This window comes from Trachurus trachurus (assembly GCF_905171665.1).
Source record: "Trachurus trachurus genome assembly, chromosome: 15".
Classification (NCBI taxonomy): domain Eukaryota; kingdom Metazoa; phylum Chordata; class Actinopteri; order Carangiformes; family Carangidae; genus Trachurus; species Trachurus trachurus.
In genome coordinates, this window is record NC_139906.1 from 7,873,131 (window position 1) to 7,889,317 (window position 16,187).

A 16,187-nucleotide genomic window follows, 5' to 3' on the forward strand; every position below is an offset into this window, starting at 1 on the left:
TCCTGCTCTCTTTCTTTCCTTTTTTCTTCTTGAGCCAGAGGAGGGTTAAAAACGACACGCTGCAGTTTTATCCTGTAGCTTGATTTGTGCTTGTGCATTAAACATCCTGCTTAATTCAACAACAACAACAACAACAACACAACAGTATACAGCACACTCCTGCACTGTCATTGCCTTTAAGCTTTTTTTTTTTTTTTTTTTTTTGCAGACTCGTTGCACAAAATGCATCCTGGCTCCTTAAAGTCCCCCGCCCGTGACCCTTTTTGGTTATTTTAAAACATTCTCTGTGGTCTTTTTAAATTGTGATTATGAAGTTTTTAGCCAAAATCACAAAACCTGTGCCATTTCCCAGGGCTCTCCTTCTGCACAGCACCAGCAGCTCATTAGCAATGCACCTCTGGAGGGTGGGCGGAGACTGCGCTGCTCTGCACCCGCCCAGCCACCCCCCCTCGCGCTGATAGCTGGACATTGTACAATTACCGATTCAGCGCATATAGCGTAAAACTGCACACCAGCCTGGAATAAAGTCCTTTCTCATAGTGCAAGCTGCTCTACCAGGTGAGCTATACCTGTTATACCTTCACAGCTACACCGAGCTGTCAAGCCTTTCACCTCTGAGCCAGATGCAGAGTGGGGTGGGAGTTTGTAGCACTAGTGCCCTCCCCTGGAGCTGTGACACGTCAGCTCCAGTCTCCCTGAAACCAAGGGGGTGGATCGGACTACACGCAGGCGTAGCTCACAGTCGGCCATATGAGGACGGGCAACTTGCTCTGACTCTGGCTGCAGTTACAGTGCAGTAGATAGGTGATCCAGTCATCTGCACCAAAAAAACGATTCATAACTCTGTGAAAAATAAATCAGTATGTAGCTATTACTTTAACTATTTGCATACTGTCACTATAATCTTACTTTTACAAAAAAAATACAAAATTATCCTTGATTCTATATATGCTGCATCATAACTGAATAAACGTTCATAAAAATCAAACCGTTTTGAAATCGGACAAAAACTGAGCAAGTTGTGGTCATTATAGCAGAACATGCACCATAGGCTCAATGCTCTGAGGGAGAGAGTTGCCCGTCCCAAGATGGCCGCCGTACTGGCTACGCTTTGTCATTGTCATCTAGTCTTCTTATATATATCTATGCCTGAAACTGCCAGTTTGCGTCTGCCATTGGTTCACAGCAGTTTGAAGGCAGAAAAACTCAGAAATGCAATTTTGCACTTCCTTTTCTGCTGATATGTCCTCTAACACAAGAAAGATGCCACAGGAACATGTGAAAAGCACGAAAAACACGATTTTCATGGGAGGGGGTCTTTAATGGATTCTTATCAGTTAGTGTGTGTTTATAGTAGCCTGACAAACCAGACTATATCATTAACATGTCTAGTCTGGCAACGACCGGTAGACCTCGGCTCAATCCAGGGGGCGGGATGAAGGCTGTCTTTCAAACTGCCTCTGCATGCAATAGGGTAGCGCTACGACTAATCAGAGCAAAGAGCGGGATGACGGAGCAAGCTGGTAGATTAAACTTTTCCCATATCCCGTCGGCAAAACACCAAATACATCCTTCTTCTAAATGAATGACTTCAGTGCAGTTTCTTGCTCAACTTTTAAAGAAAATGACAAGTTTAATTCTTTCAAAGTTGATGCCAACGCCGATTCAAACGATTCCTTTGCCAAAGCCATCTTGTCATGTTTTTCACCACCGTCACAAGTATTTAGCAGTTGTGCTAAGTCCGGCACATTTACACTGATACTTAATGCGTCAGTGTTGATGAATGTGCACTGTCCCAATTCAATAAATAAAGAAATGAAATGAAATGAAATGTCGTCATTTCGTTAAGCACGCCCAATGACTCTCTAAACAGATAGAGCGCTGTGATTGGTGAACGCAAACGGTGTTCGAGACTCAAAAAGTTCCTATGGCTCGTTTCTAGACCCACCTGCGGAGCAAATATATTTTCTGCCACTAGGGTGCAGCTAGATTTCTAGGCTAAATGTTTATAGTGTTTCCTATAGAAAAAAAACACCCCCACTCACTCCAGGTAGTTGAGATCATCCCTGATCCACTGCAGATGATGGGATTTCAAAACCATGACAGCCTGAGTAAACATTTATTTTGTCAGTATTGTGTGGAGCAGCAGCAGCACTGACCGCTGCATATGTGTTGTGTTGTGTTGTCCGGCTCACATGGTCAGCAATTAAAAAAAAAAAAAAAGGGAATGTGATGTATTGGTTTTCACTATCAGCAGCCAGCAGGCTACATGTAATCAGCACTGTGTTTCTCCAGAGGAAAAGCGATTCTTCAAACCAGCGGGGTCGTTGTGCAATCGATGCACATGTACGCCGTCCACACACACACACACAGACTCTCCCTGGCTGAGTGTGTGTGGGGTTTAATTTCACACAGACACAGATCTGATAACAGCGACTGTCAGATGAGTGTAAATGGGTAATTTTGCTCAGTGAAACTCTCACTCACTCCTCAGCAGCACCAGCAGCAAAAAAAATATCAGATTAATTTAATTCCGGTATCAGAGAAGAGGAGCGAGGTGCTTCAACCACATGTGCTGTGACACTGTAGATTATCATGTGCTTTTACAGCTTAGATCTGGTTATGAGATGAATTATCTTGTTTTAAAAGCGATTTACTGGGGTTTTTTTATCCCTGAATTCAAGGTGTACTCTTAAATTATTGATCGTCAATGTGGTTTTTAGGCCTCAGTTAGTCAGGAAATGATGAAACTGAATAAGTTACCATTAAACAAGCTGTGATAGATGGAGATAGGACCACGTTGTTGTATTCATTTTCATGAAAAATACATATTAAGACCTAATACAAGTACATTTTATTCATTTAAAGAGACAGATGTTCACTCTTACATTCATATTCTAGGCCTATGAACAGGAAGGACTTTGTTTCAAGCAACAGCATCATTATACCTCATTAATATTAAGTAATTTACATTAGATTAGTTATTTATTTTCTTGTGTACCAAAATGAAGAATACAAAACATCCAGAGGGCAGTACGGTGGTTAGTACTGTCAATTATTGATTGATGGGAGACTTTAAATCGCTTGTAGGTGTCGGCCATGTGACATTTTAGCCTATGTAATTTACTGTGCTGTAATGAGTCTGATATCAATAAATCTGACCCAAAAACTCAGTGTTTACTTGTTTGAAAACCTTTAATCAGAGCCGATTTCTTGTCAAATAGATTAATCTTTTAATGCATTGACAGATCATTTTACTAGTTAAAACTCATTTTCCTTCTCGGTGAAGTGTTCTTTCTTTGCTAATTGTTTTTGCAGTGTGTAATGTGTCTAGTGGATGCATTACTTTACATTACATTACCCTACCCCCTGCTGCACTGTTCCTCTCTCATCAGTGTGAGTGTTTGTATTCACAGCAGGTGTTTCGAAATCATTCACACGCTCTTGTGCTCGTGTTTCCCTCCAACTCTTACAGTACGTGTGAGTCTGTCTACCTGAGAAGAGAAGCTTCCTCCCGTTTTCCCAGAACACACTTTGGCAGTCCTTTACAGGAGCAGGTGTGAGCTTGTTGGTTTCAGTAAATAGTGGGTGTATTGGCATATTTTTATGATTACACCTGTGTCCCTTACTGCAAATGCAAGAAAAAAACCTGTCTTGTGGCTGCATTGCATTGTGGTCTGTGGTTGATGGGGAAACTGATCCAGTAAAATGGCAGCTCAGGGAGGAACCAATTTTTATCTTTGATCATGAGAGGCCAATGATAGAAGAGGTGATTATATATGATTTATATGGTTTGAAACTCTGGTTTATTTTCTTGATCCTCCAACAAAAAGACTTTTGGCAATCTGCACAGGACAGGATAGGACACCTCAACTGGAATTATAGCTGCTGTGCATTTTGGCAAATTTAGGCAAATTCTGAGCAACAAACAGACGCACCTTTTAAACCTGAGACTCTCCTGTAAACTACACTGCAAAACTCAAAATCTTTCCAAGAATATTTGTCTTATTTCTTGTCAAAATGTCTCATTTCTAGTCAAAACTCATCCCTTTCCACTTAAAATAAGACTCATCACCTAAAAATTTGCTTGTTTTTAGATCATTTTCACTTGTTTCAAACACATTTTCACTTGAAATAAGTAGAAAAATCTGCCAGTGAAAGCAAGTTTTTTGTGTTTGTAATAAGAAAGAAAAACTTGCCCCACTAACAGATTATTTTAAGTGAAAATATGCTTGAAAGAAGGAAAAACTGTCTAAAAACAAACTGCTTTTTAAATGTGATGAGTCTTATTTTAAGTAGAATGAGATTTGTTTTGACTAGAAATTACATTTTGACTAAAAATAAGACAAATATTCTTGGTGAGATATTTGATTTTTTGCAGTGTAATGGCGCATTTCCACTAGCACAGCTCGGCTCGATACGGCTCGGCTCGGCTCGGTTTGGTTGTGTTTCCATTACCGCCGTGACGTCATTTACACGACGAGTTCTTGAAAAACCCTTTCGTTCCGTGTGGTGCCGTCGAGCTCCCTCTGAATCCTTTCTTTGGCAACCAGAGTCAGGAACGTCTGGACCTCCTCGACCGACCAAGGAGTGGATTTCTTCTGAGAAGCCACCTCGTGTTCGAAGTCAAACAGCAGTACAAACTGAAGCAGTAAAAAGTGGTGTCTAGTCTTGAGTCTTGTTTTTATTTACAGTCTAGTCGTTCGTCGCGCGGTTATGACGCTTCCAGTGACGACACTCATCGGCCAATCAGTGGAAGGCAGTCGGCTGGCGCGCTAGTGGAAACGCGGCATAAGACACCAGGGTCACACAGTCTGCAGAGCTGTTTTTAGAATGGCGGAGCAGAGCCGCGAGCTGCTCAGAGCTACGCTACGGAGGCTAATGGCATTTCTTGGTTTCCCTCATCAAACTCATTAAATACTTGTAAATATGCGATCCTTGCTTGCGGCTCTGCTCCACCGTTCTAAAAATAGCTTGCACCAACAATTAAAGATAACAAACCTACAGCTATGACTATAAGGATTATGGCAATGGGCCAATTTGCCAAAACGTTGAACTATCCCTTTAAGACAAAATAAAAGCCGCAAATTCTTACATTTGAGAACCAGGAGCCATCTAGAACTCATTTAAGACGATTCATCGACTTGTCTTTTAGCATTCGGCAATCAGTAAATCAATGAATCAGTTTTATTTTTGCCCTTTTCACTGACCTATAGAACGACTAATAAATGCACTGTAAAAGTTAAAGAGGGATGGATAGATGGCCTACACGCGGTAATAAAGGCCAATCTGGCAAACAGTTGATAGAGGACAGACAGGAAATTGTGTTGAATTTGCATTGTCAAATCTGGAGCCAAATCACGTACAAATCAAATCCACATTTAACCTAGTTGTGGCTTCGGTGGCAGCGATCCAAGAGGAAATGACCATCCTCCTCATCCATTTGTAAATCCATTCCTCCTCCTCCTCCTCCTCCTCCTTGTCCTCATCCTCCACCCGGAAACGCCGAGGCTTCCTGTAAACGGAGCAGCGAGCAGACAGATACCATCGGGCGCTCTGCCATGAGTCAGGATGGCACAGTTAAAAGCGAAAGATGCTTATCTGACATGGCACTCACATTTCCACGGGGGAGCACAAACAAGCACAAACAGAAATCAGAGGAGGAAAGAGAAAAATATGATTTTTATCACCCGAGCCGCCTTGATGGAGATAGAATCTGTTATAATGAGTTTGTTTTATGCTTTTGCCTCCTTAATATACATTTTGTGGAGCGTTCACCAGATCATTTTACAGCCATAACAGGACAGGATTGTGCGTGTTACTCTACATTATTTTTATTGCCTGAAACAGGTGGGCTTTTGATTTGATTTTGACAAACTGGAGTAAAAATGTGTGCATGTTTGTGGACTATATTTACTTTACTTTATTTGTTTATTTAGTTGGGACAATGTATATTAATGGACAGTGAGTGCTAGAGTACCCACAGTAAATACACAGGATTTAGCACATGTGCTAAATTACATCCGTAGTCCCCAAAACAATACAACAAATTAACATAAAAAGTCCATAAAGACGGAGGACCAGTAGGTAACAGGAAAAGTACATTTACATAGTTACAGGGTTAGACATGATTCTTTAAATTGTAAAAAAAAATATATATATATATATATATATATATATATATATATATATATAATCTATATAGCTGGAATTAAAGCAGAAGTAAGCGATATTTTTGTGTTAATGTAAGTCTTAAATAGTTATATCTTCCGACAGCAATCACTTACAAAGAGTGTTTGGACCGAAACACGGGTCTGTCAGTCACTCTGCTCTGCTCTGAGCCGAAGAGAAAACATTTATCGTATCCTACAATTTTTATCCAATGAGGAGAGAGAACGGCATGCAGGGCTGTGTGTGCAGCCAAGGGATGCGCGTGAATGTGGTGACGTAGGGACGAGGACCAATAGATCCGTGACGAGGGCGGGGGCTGCTAACTCCATCGGCTGACAAGACGTTATGGTGCGTTCAGGGCAGCCCATAACTCGTGTTTTTCCGACCAGTGAAGTCATACCAGTTCGATCTGGTACGACTTCACGGGTCGGAAGTTACGAGTGGCCGTTATAGTGACTTTCACAGGTAAAACAGGTCGGAAAAACACGAGTGGGTTGCCTGGAACGTTACAAAGTCGTAAGTCGTGACTTGAAGCTGTAATTTACGGTTTCAAAAGCCTGCCTGGAACGCAGCATTAGCCAAAACGACCGGATCGCTTACTTCTGCTTTAACATGATTCATTGAAATATAAAAATATATATCTATACAGTTGCGATTGACATGATTCATTTTAAATATAAAAATATAAATCTATACAGATGTGGCTGACATGGTTCGTTGAATTATAAAAAAAAAAATATATATATATAGTTGTGATTGACATGATTAATTGAAAGAAAACATATAATTACACATGCTCGGACTAGATTTACTTTCACCAGACTGAGCATGCTTACATGATTGCACCCAGCAGTGTGTGATGATCATTTGTTGCACTAATGCAGAAGCTCAGTCAAAATGTCCCTTACAAGAGTTTGTTCAACACATCCTCAGGTTACAGGTCGGAGTAAAAAGGCTCCAGTTTGATTGTCCCACTGTCCCACACTCAGCAGCAGCAGCAGATACTCTTGGCTATCTGTGCTCCACTGAAGTGGTTCAGACTCACTTGGCTTATATCTAAAGGACTGTGCTTTGTTAACAGGTTTTTTCAAGTGGTTGAACACCCAACGCCTGAGACTGTGCGCTTCAGGAGCTGGCCCCGATCCGGGAGGGTGTGTGTGTGTGTGTGTGTGTGTGTGTGTGTATGTGTTTTTGTTGGCTCTTCAACTCCAGGAAAACAGTGAGTGAGTGAGTGAGTGGGCGACAGAAGTTTTTTAGGTGTGAAACTTCTCGTTGTCTCGGTTGGTTGGTTAACGACAGGATCGCTGCACAGTAAGAACTCACACTGTTGTTGTTATTCCAGTCAAGAGATGCAGTGAGTTCACCCACACAGAAATGTAATATATGACACATATCTCCATATATATAGAGAGAGAATGATGTCAGCATATATTTATCACTATAAGGAGATACACTATGATCACAAATATAGATATGAAGATACTATATGTTGTTGCAACTGTATATAGTAACAATATTTGTATGGGTTAAGGCAAGACAGTTTTTTCATGCACTGCTCAATTTTGAGATTTTGGGCTATTTTTCTTCCTTAACATGAATTCTTTCAGAAAAGTCGAAAGAAATGGTAGAAGATCCACATTAAGGTGTTTTTATTTTAGCTATACTTCATTTTATCTCTTTCGTCAGTAGATTTCTCCTAAATTCACCAAAAGTTATTCTGACCTATGTCATGTCAAGTGTCTTTGTAAAGCTCTCTCTCTCCTGAACAGGAGGATTGTTCAGGGGATTGTTAATATATTAGTCAAAGCCTGATTTATATAACATTTTATTCCTAAAAACATGGTGAAATTTGATTTTTTTTTTTTTTTTTTTTAGGGCTGGTGACAGTATTTTCTCATTTACCGAGTGATAAACAGAGACATCCAAAATCCCCTCTGTAAAAACTTCTGACTCTAATATGTCAACAAAACAAAACAAGAATTTTGAAAGTAGCTTTATCCATTGTTCAGATTTCTGTTCTGGAAATGTATGCAAATTAACACATATTTAATTAGATATTGCCTCATTTACATATTTAAACATAAAATTTGACAAAACTTGCATTACAAAAAATATTTGTCTTAATGTAAGTGATAAACTTGGGAAGTTTCATGGTGATATCTGTTAGTTAAATTTTTTTTTTTTACCCTATTCACCTGTAGTGTCTCTCCTTAAGATATGAAATTGTTCCAGTTTGTAGAAGTTTTAATATATGATTTTTACATCATGCATGCACAATAAATGTGATATATGAAAATTCAATGCATGTGCAGAAGCCTACATCTCTCTGTGTGTGTGGTTGATACCTGAAGTAATGAAACAACTTGTGCAACAGGAGAAGAAGGGAAAAAAAATCAACCTTCATTAAATATTCACCACACAGATTCACTCATGTTGAGCGTGACCTGATTTCACCTCCAATAAAAACCAGGTAATCATTAATCATGTTGTCGATCAGTGATCGGTGCTCTGTGGACAGAGCGTCCAGTCGCTGCTGACAGTCTGTGTGTGTGTCGTCCTTTGGTTTTTGGAGAGGTGTCAAAGTGTAGAAACAGAAAAAAACGCTGAGGCCAAATAGGGCAAATCTCAGCTGGGGAAGGGGGGGGGGGGGGGGTGCTGCTCGTTGTCTCTGCTGCAGTCTCAGAGGAGAAACAATTCCCTGGTGCAAGTATTAAAGTTGTTATTGTGATTATGGGATGAAGTAGCTTTTGCTGTGAGATTATCTGCCTGTATTATCTGTTTGGTTTTTTTTTGTTTTGTATTTTTTATTTCGGTCATTAAGCCATTAAAGCAGCGTGAGTATAGGATGGGAAATTTAAAAAAAACTCCATTTGCTTTGTTTTCATGAATGAATGAGACATGTAAAAGAGAAAGAAAGAAGTGGCGGGAGGTGACACATGCATGCAGGACTCTACTTGACCTTTGCCACTCTCTCTCACTGTCCCTCTATAATACACTCTGTTCTTTCACACAGACACACACACCCACACCGTCCTCCACCCCTCCTCTCTAACCCCCTCTCTGTGTTATGTATGAAATAAGGCCCTTGCTGACATGTGGGCAGACACACAAAGCGTCATTTAGCACGGGGTCATTTGTCACATCAAAGCATTCCTTGACGCATGAAGGGAGGCACTCTGTAATCTGTCAGAGTAAAATGTAAACAGGCGACACAGAGCGGCGGGATCAGCAGGCCCCCTGCTGTCAAATCGGCTCTGACCCTAAACCCCAAATTGTTCTCAGTTAACAAATACTCATGTGGATGAAAGCTGATCTGAAAATACTGCTTTATGCAAACAATGGGAAGACAGACATGCAGGGTTTTTTATCACACAAAAGAAGCATGCAATCTATAATCTATCGCTCCTCTGCAACCTGCTCCACATATTCCACAGCTCAGTGTTAATGTATGACTGTTGCATTAGGTTAAAGTCTCGTCTTGTCAATGTATTTGACCACAGGGCTGGAGGAAAAAAAATAAAAAATTCAATATCTCTCATGTGATTTTAAAATTCAGAGCTGCTGCTTCTTTTCATCTGAAAATTATGTGTCCACCAAAAAGAGCAGATTGGGTGAAGATCTAAAGATAAATCATTCAATAGAAACACAGGCTCTGTGTTCTTCTATATTTCTGCTGTATCACTCTGAGGAGTTGAATTCGACTGGGCGGCTTTTACACTAGTATCTTGTCTCTGGCTCTCTGCTGCCCAACCCCCTTAAAAAAAAGAGAAATAAATCCACCATCTCTGTTTCAGTTTATAGCCCTGAGCAATGTACAAAAGGATAAGTTGTCAATTTCCTGTTGTTATTATGCTCATATCTTATTTGAGATTGAATTAATCCGCCTCATATTGTCTGTCCCTGTTTGCCTCAGCAGTGCCGGCCCCCTCCTTTCTGTCTGCTCTGTTCTGCACTTACAAGCCTGTGGTTGCAACAAGGGGGTGAGAAAGACATCTGACAGTGTGTGTGAGGAGGAGGAGGAGGTGGTAGTGGAGGTATTGATTTCTGATAGATGTTAGGTGCTTTAATTCCTCTCAACATGTTGAATCAGACCCCCCACAGTATGTAGGAGTACAAGGTTAACACTCATGTTTTAATATGAAAGGACCAGGAAATGGAGGTGTCATCCTCATTAGCACAAACCTGACGGGTGATACTATAGTTTCCTGAGTGAACCAGATCTTTTGTGTTCATCTAAAATCCTTAAAATCCTCTCTAGTTTGGCTACAGTTTGATTTAAGTAGGTCTCTCCTCGCCCAAACATTTCTCCACTTAGTAGTGTGCAAGGAATATTTAATCATAAATACTGTATTTCTTAAATAATTTATCGTTTGCTGAAAACCTTGAAATGTTTTGATTTCCGATGTGAAACAAGCTCAACAGTACACATAAAAATTTAGTGGTAAGGCCAAACTTTTGCACAAGCTACAAGTATTTTTTCCCTATGAAGTGCATGGAATAAAAATGCATTAACATTTGCATACTGAATGTAATTTTCCAAGGGATCCACAATGTTTTGCATGCCCAGCTTGTATAAATTCAACCAGTAGATGCTACATCCCATGCAAAGTCCATCAATGCAAAGGTTTAAAGGAAAGACCTGAGCCCCAAGAGCATTTATCTCCACTCTCACTCAAGGATTAAATGTCTTTGATGGATGTTGGATTTGACCAGTGAGATAACACAACAGCCCAGAAATGCCTCATGAATCAGTAAACACTCTATAAATGGCACGAAATTCCCACCAATGGCTGAAACCCGGGGGCGTTTCTCCAGCCTTTCAGTCATCCAGGCGGTAGGCGAGATGATGGAGAGAGCCGAAGCCGCGTCAAGCTCTGCAAGAATAACATAGAACCATAACGGAAGTTTGGGAGCTAGCTTTCAAAATAAAATCATAAAACTTCAGAATCAGAATCAGATTTATTTGACAAGTTTGTGCAAACATACAAACATACATATACTCGCTTGTACACGCATAGCCTATAAAAGGGCATAAACAATGAGGACAAAAAAACTGAGCAATAACACAATACAACAGATAAATACCAAGGGGGCAGTTGTCGGTCTGAGAAGTGAAGCTCACTTCCACGTTCAAAAAGCTGCAATCCCCTCGGCTGTCGCTGGGGGCTGGCTCCAGAAGGGAGCAACTCCAATCGAGCCCCATGTTAAAATAGCCGATTTTACAGCTTAAAAAAACATATTTACAGCCTGGTACATTTTATTTTTTTGGTCTCAATCGATAGTTTCTACCCCCGCACACACTCTGAGGGGGGTGAATTTTTTTTAAACTCTACCGTTTTACTGTTATTAGGTTTAAAGCTCTGGCCAATTAGGGCGCAGAACCGTTGAGTGACAGGTCCGGCGACCGCTGCTACGAGGCCAGTGGGCGGGCCCTCGGCCGGCCAACTGCCGCACCGCTCCAAATATGGCAAGTAGAATCCAACATGGCGCGGCTCAAACCCCCGTAGTAGCGGCACAAAACAGACTCCTCCAAACCAATGGGTGACGTCACGGACGCTACGTCCATTCTTTTTACAGTCTATGATAAATACATAACTAAAGTGACAGCTGGATTAAAGGTAGTGAGTTGGTAGTGCAAATAAACAATGAGATGAGAAAACAAAATTTGCAATTGTTACTTGAAAAATGAACACCCCCCCCCCCCCAATCCAGTTGGGGAACCCTAACAAAGAGCGACAACTGTGAATACGTTTAGTAAATGTTGATATATTAAGGCTATAAGGTAGACAGGATTTACTTTAAAACAAGCTTACAGCTCTCCTCTCAGTATCTTTGGCCAATCAAATCTATTCTGGTCTGGGGGTTCCTGATGGGTTGAAGGGCCCGGCCGGGAACACACAGACAGACCTTTCCTTACTGATAGCTTAATGGGAAAACACAATTTTCTTTAAAAAAATAAAAATAAAACCCAACAAAAAACAGTTAATATTTTGTTTTTAAAACCAATCCTACCTACCCCAGCTTTAAACTGTGGTAGGCTAAATGTTCAGATTTAGGGGAAGCCAGCCAGACCAGTTGTAGCCTACAGAGAAATTACGTTTTATTTTGAAAACCCCAGAGCGGAAGTGGCTCCTCTACGTCTCCGTTAGCTTCACGCTCCTCCTCAGTGAAGCAGCAGCGGGCAGCAGCGGAGCGGTCAAACTATCGGCAACTACTACACCACTTTGCCGTGGGAATTCATTCCTGCCCGGGGTCGGAATAGGTTACACTTTTTTCTGTCCAAACTTAGCGAAAGTCAAAACAATCTCCTCCAACAACAGACGTTATATCCAACCCGTCGGTCCTGCTGCTGCTGCTGAGTCTCGGCGTTTCTTTCTTTCTTTTTTTTTTTTTTTTCCTTTTTTACCTGTGGAGCAAATGTGTCAACTCAACTGGCAGCAACGGTTTCTCCTTCTTCCTCCAGTCGGGTCTTACGTACGTTACGTTACCGTGTTGTGATGATGATGATGGTGGCTGCTAGCCGCCGTTAGCTGCTGTGAGCTAGCAGGCTAAGCTCAGCTGGTTGGCTCAATGGCTGTTGGTGTTTAATGGTAAAGAAGAAGGCGATAATTAGCTGCTGGACAACCCCCCTAACCCCCTCCTCTGACACTAAATAAAAAAACAAAACAACCAAACGGATAATAATAATGCATCGGATGTGGCGGTGGCTCCAGTGAGGTGAGTGGCGAGTGTCATACATTGCACCGTTATAACCTAGTTTCACATGTTAACTCGTTAGCCTCGTAGCAACGCGGCGCCGGCTATTCCCTGGAATCTGAGACATTCCACTGAAGATTCCCTGTTGACACGGAGCAGGTCGGCCCCGGCTAATCCCTGGAGTAGGAGGCATTCCAGCAAATATTCCATCCATGTTGACAAAAAAAAAGAGAAAAGCCCCATTGAAGTCTCAGTTGTAGGGTTTGGCTGATTTTATTTATTGATTTATTGATTTTTAAACACCGATTTACTTTATTGTCACAGCTTCTCAGTCACTGCTTGTATATAAAACCGCATTTTACCATCATAATTATGATGATAATAACACTTGGAAGTTAGTTAGCTAAGCTTGCACGGTCGGACACCACCTTAGCTTTTTTTTGCCGGTGGCAGCTCAGCTCAGCTCAGTCAAGTGGAGAGAAGAGGAGAGGAGACTTCACTTCATCCGATTTTATTCTCTTACACATGAACAAAGTGTTTTGTTGTTTTAAACATCTGCAGCGCTTTGCAGCTAACAGCCGAGCGACGGTAACGGGGGAAAAGCTGTTAACACAGGCAGACAAAGCAGCTCTGTACCGGGGTGGGAGGTTGACGTGTTAGTGGAGTTACTTGATGTTTAGCGTTGAGGATCATCAGGGAGACCGGTGCTTGCTTGCTTGACTGACAGTGACTTCTTCTTTCTCTCTCTCTCTCTTCTCTTTTTTTTTGCATTTGCATTTGCAGGGCGATCACAAGTTGGAAAGATGGTATTTTCACCCAGAAGGATTTATATTCTGCACGCCTTTCGATACTATGGAGTGATTTCCTTGATATGAAACCATGCACGCCCTCAAATCAGATCTCGCTCACTGCTGCAGAGATTTCTCCTCGTCTTTACGTTTGGATTTACTATCATCATCATCCAGTTTTTAAAACACAAAAAGCAGCACCTACGACTGGATGTGTGCAGTGTTTTTATTTTTTTATTTTTACCCCACCAACCAGCGTGCTTCCGGTAAAACATTAACAATGTGTCTATGCGGGTTGGATTCGCTCGGATTCATATAAACATTAGCGTGAAGTCGTGTGAAGGAAGCCCAAAGAAGGAAGTCCAGGACGGGATAGGTGCACTGAAACCACCCGTTCCCAAAGAAATATGGCTTCTGTTTGGAAAAGACTGCAACGTGTTGGGAAGCATGCCTCCAAATTCCAGTTCGTGGCTTCCTATCAGGAACTGATGGTGGAGTGCACTAAGAAATGGTGAGTTTTTTTTTTTTGGAGGGGTAAGTGGGAAGGGGGGGTGGAGGTAACAGGGCTGTCATTTACGCCCCATGAAAACTGTATGTCTCTGTCTTTGCTGGAATGCCGAGCTCGTTCCTGGTGGCTATAATTCACACACACACACATGCAGGCACACACACATACACACACAGTCTCTCCTTTGGTGTGCAGGCATGTCTGCATGCTGGGAGGGGCCCGGCTGCCTTGTAAAATTACTGTTTTTTTTTTCCTCTCTTGTGCACCAATGTTGAATTTGTTTGGTTTGAGTCTTGGGTAAAGACGCTGGCTGGCAGAGAGAGAGAGAGAGAGATTTCCCTTCAACCTGACTCATTCTCCTGAAGTGTCCTTGTGCAAACCACTATATCCCTTCCTCCCTCCCGGCTGCAGGGATGCTGTTAGGAATCAGATTTTGCCTTCGGAGCTGACAGAAAGTAGACAAACTATGAGCCAAATTGTGGATCCGATTGTGTTTTCTTATAATTCGGGCTCCAGCAAAGTGATAATGTGTAGAAAGTTATAACGCTACTGGAGCTTCATTATACTCACAGCTGCTGAGAATAAGAGCTGCTGGCTGGATCTGTCTTGTCTCACTCTAGCCAGAGACTGTGTGAATCAATACTATTCACGAATATCAAACAATTGGCAATCCAAACTTATGAGAATAAAGAATATCTATTACTGACATCAATACAACAACACAGAGTGAAAGCTCAAATTTGTAAAAACAGATGTCAATTCATTAATCCCTCTTTGTCAGATAGGAATGAGTGATGTGTTAGAAATAACAGCAAATACTGACATTTTCTGTTTTTAGCAGCCTTTCCTTTGGCTTCTTCCTTCTTATGTATGAAAGTACAACTCGAGGCGATTTCTTCAGTAATGGAATAATAAATGATATTCATTGCAAAGAGGTTAGACGAGCTATCGGCGGCATGTTTTCAGGTGAGGTGTAGATAGAGTAGAGAGATAAGGCCGGATGGATACATGCCACACACCTCATCCTGCAGGTATGTGTGTGTGTCCTGCAAAGCAAAGCAAAGCAAAGCGGCGACTTGGCAAAGCTAAGATGTAGCCTGAAGACACGGATTCCCAAGCAGCTCGCTGTAGGCGTGAATAACGCAGCCCCACAGAGCTTCGACCTGGGACAGATGTTAACGTGTTGGAGAATGGAATGAGAAAAATGTACATCTCTTCCCAGAGCAAAGGGTGGGTGGGCTCTGCAGCACCCAGTCAGTAATATGCTGCTTTGTTTTGCAATCTGAGCAGGACTCTTTCTTTTTTTTTGTCATGTTTTTTTGAAGAAATATGAACACATAGAAATTAGTTGTTACATAATTTAGTCCTTATCTGCAGTAGTTTTGGCGACAGCTGATTTATAAAGACATGAAATCTAAATATATCAACCTAAGGAGATGATTTACAAAGAGCTCAGATTTTGATCAGATGCTTCTTGGCTGCAGACGACTACTTCGCACCCTGTCATCATGTCAGGGTTACATCATCCCCATTTCATGATGTCATTAAAATAGTATTTATATACCTTCTGTGATGTGTGATGTGCCCTCTAAGATCTAGTTCCGACGCTTCAGGCTCCTCGCTTGTCTTCGAGCGAGTGTTTCTGAGAGTCTCGAGTTAAAGTGTGTGAGAAAGCGTTGGCGCGCAGTCCCTGCCTTCCTTGGACTTCATCAGTACGGTATGTTATTGTTGCAGTGGAAACTTTCCATCTCTGCAGACTGGAAACAGTCCCCTGAGCTCCAATGGATCTGAAATCCTGAAGCCATCAGGAGAGTTTTTTTTTTTTCTTTCTTTTTGAAAAACCCACAACGTCCCCTTTTTCATTTCTGCAATCAATAACAGGAAGGAAAAACTCCACACTTCTTTTGTGCCAGTGCTCTGGTGCATGTACGCCCATACAGTACACGCATGTAAAGGTGTGGGGGCTGTGAATGTACATTGTGTGAAATGTGAAAACATTCAACACACTGAAAGGCTCAACATGA

General features: G+C 41.6%; 1 protein-coding gene across 3 annotated transcripts in view; it reads left to right on the plus strand.

The window, feature by feature from the left end:
- The first annotated feature begins 12,372 nt into the window (after positions 1 to 12,372).
- Positions 12,373 to 16,187, plus strand: part of ehbp1 (EH domain binding protein 1) — a 190,547-nt gene continuing 186,732 nt past the window's right edge. For all 3 annotated transcript variants that reach the window (XM_083988753.1, XM_083988754.1, XM_083988755.1), the window contains exons 1-2: positions 12,373 to 12,888; positions 13,651 to 14,166. In XM_083988753.1, the coding sequence (XP_083844879.1) occupies positions 14,063 to 14,166 (104 nt within the window). In that variant the 5' untranslated portion in view covers positions 12,373 to 12,888; positions 13,651 to 14,062. The remainder of the gene's footprint in view (positions 12,889 to 13,650; positions 14,167 to 16,187) is intronic.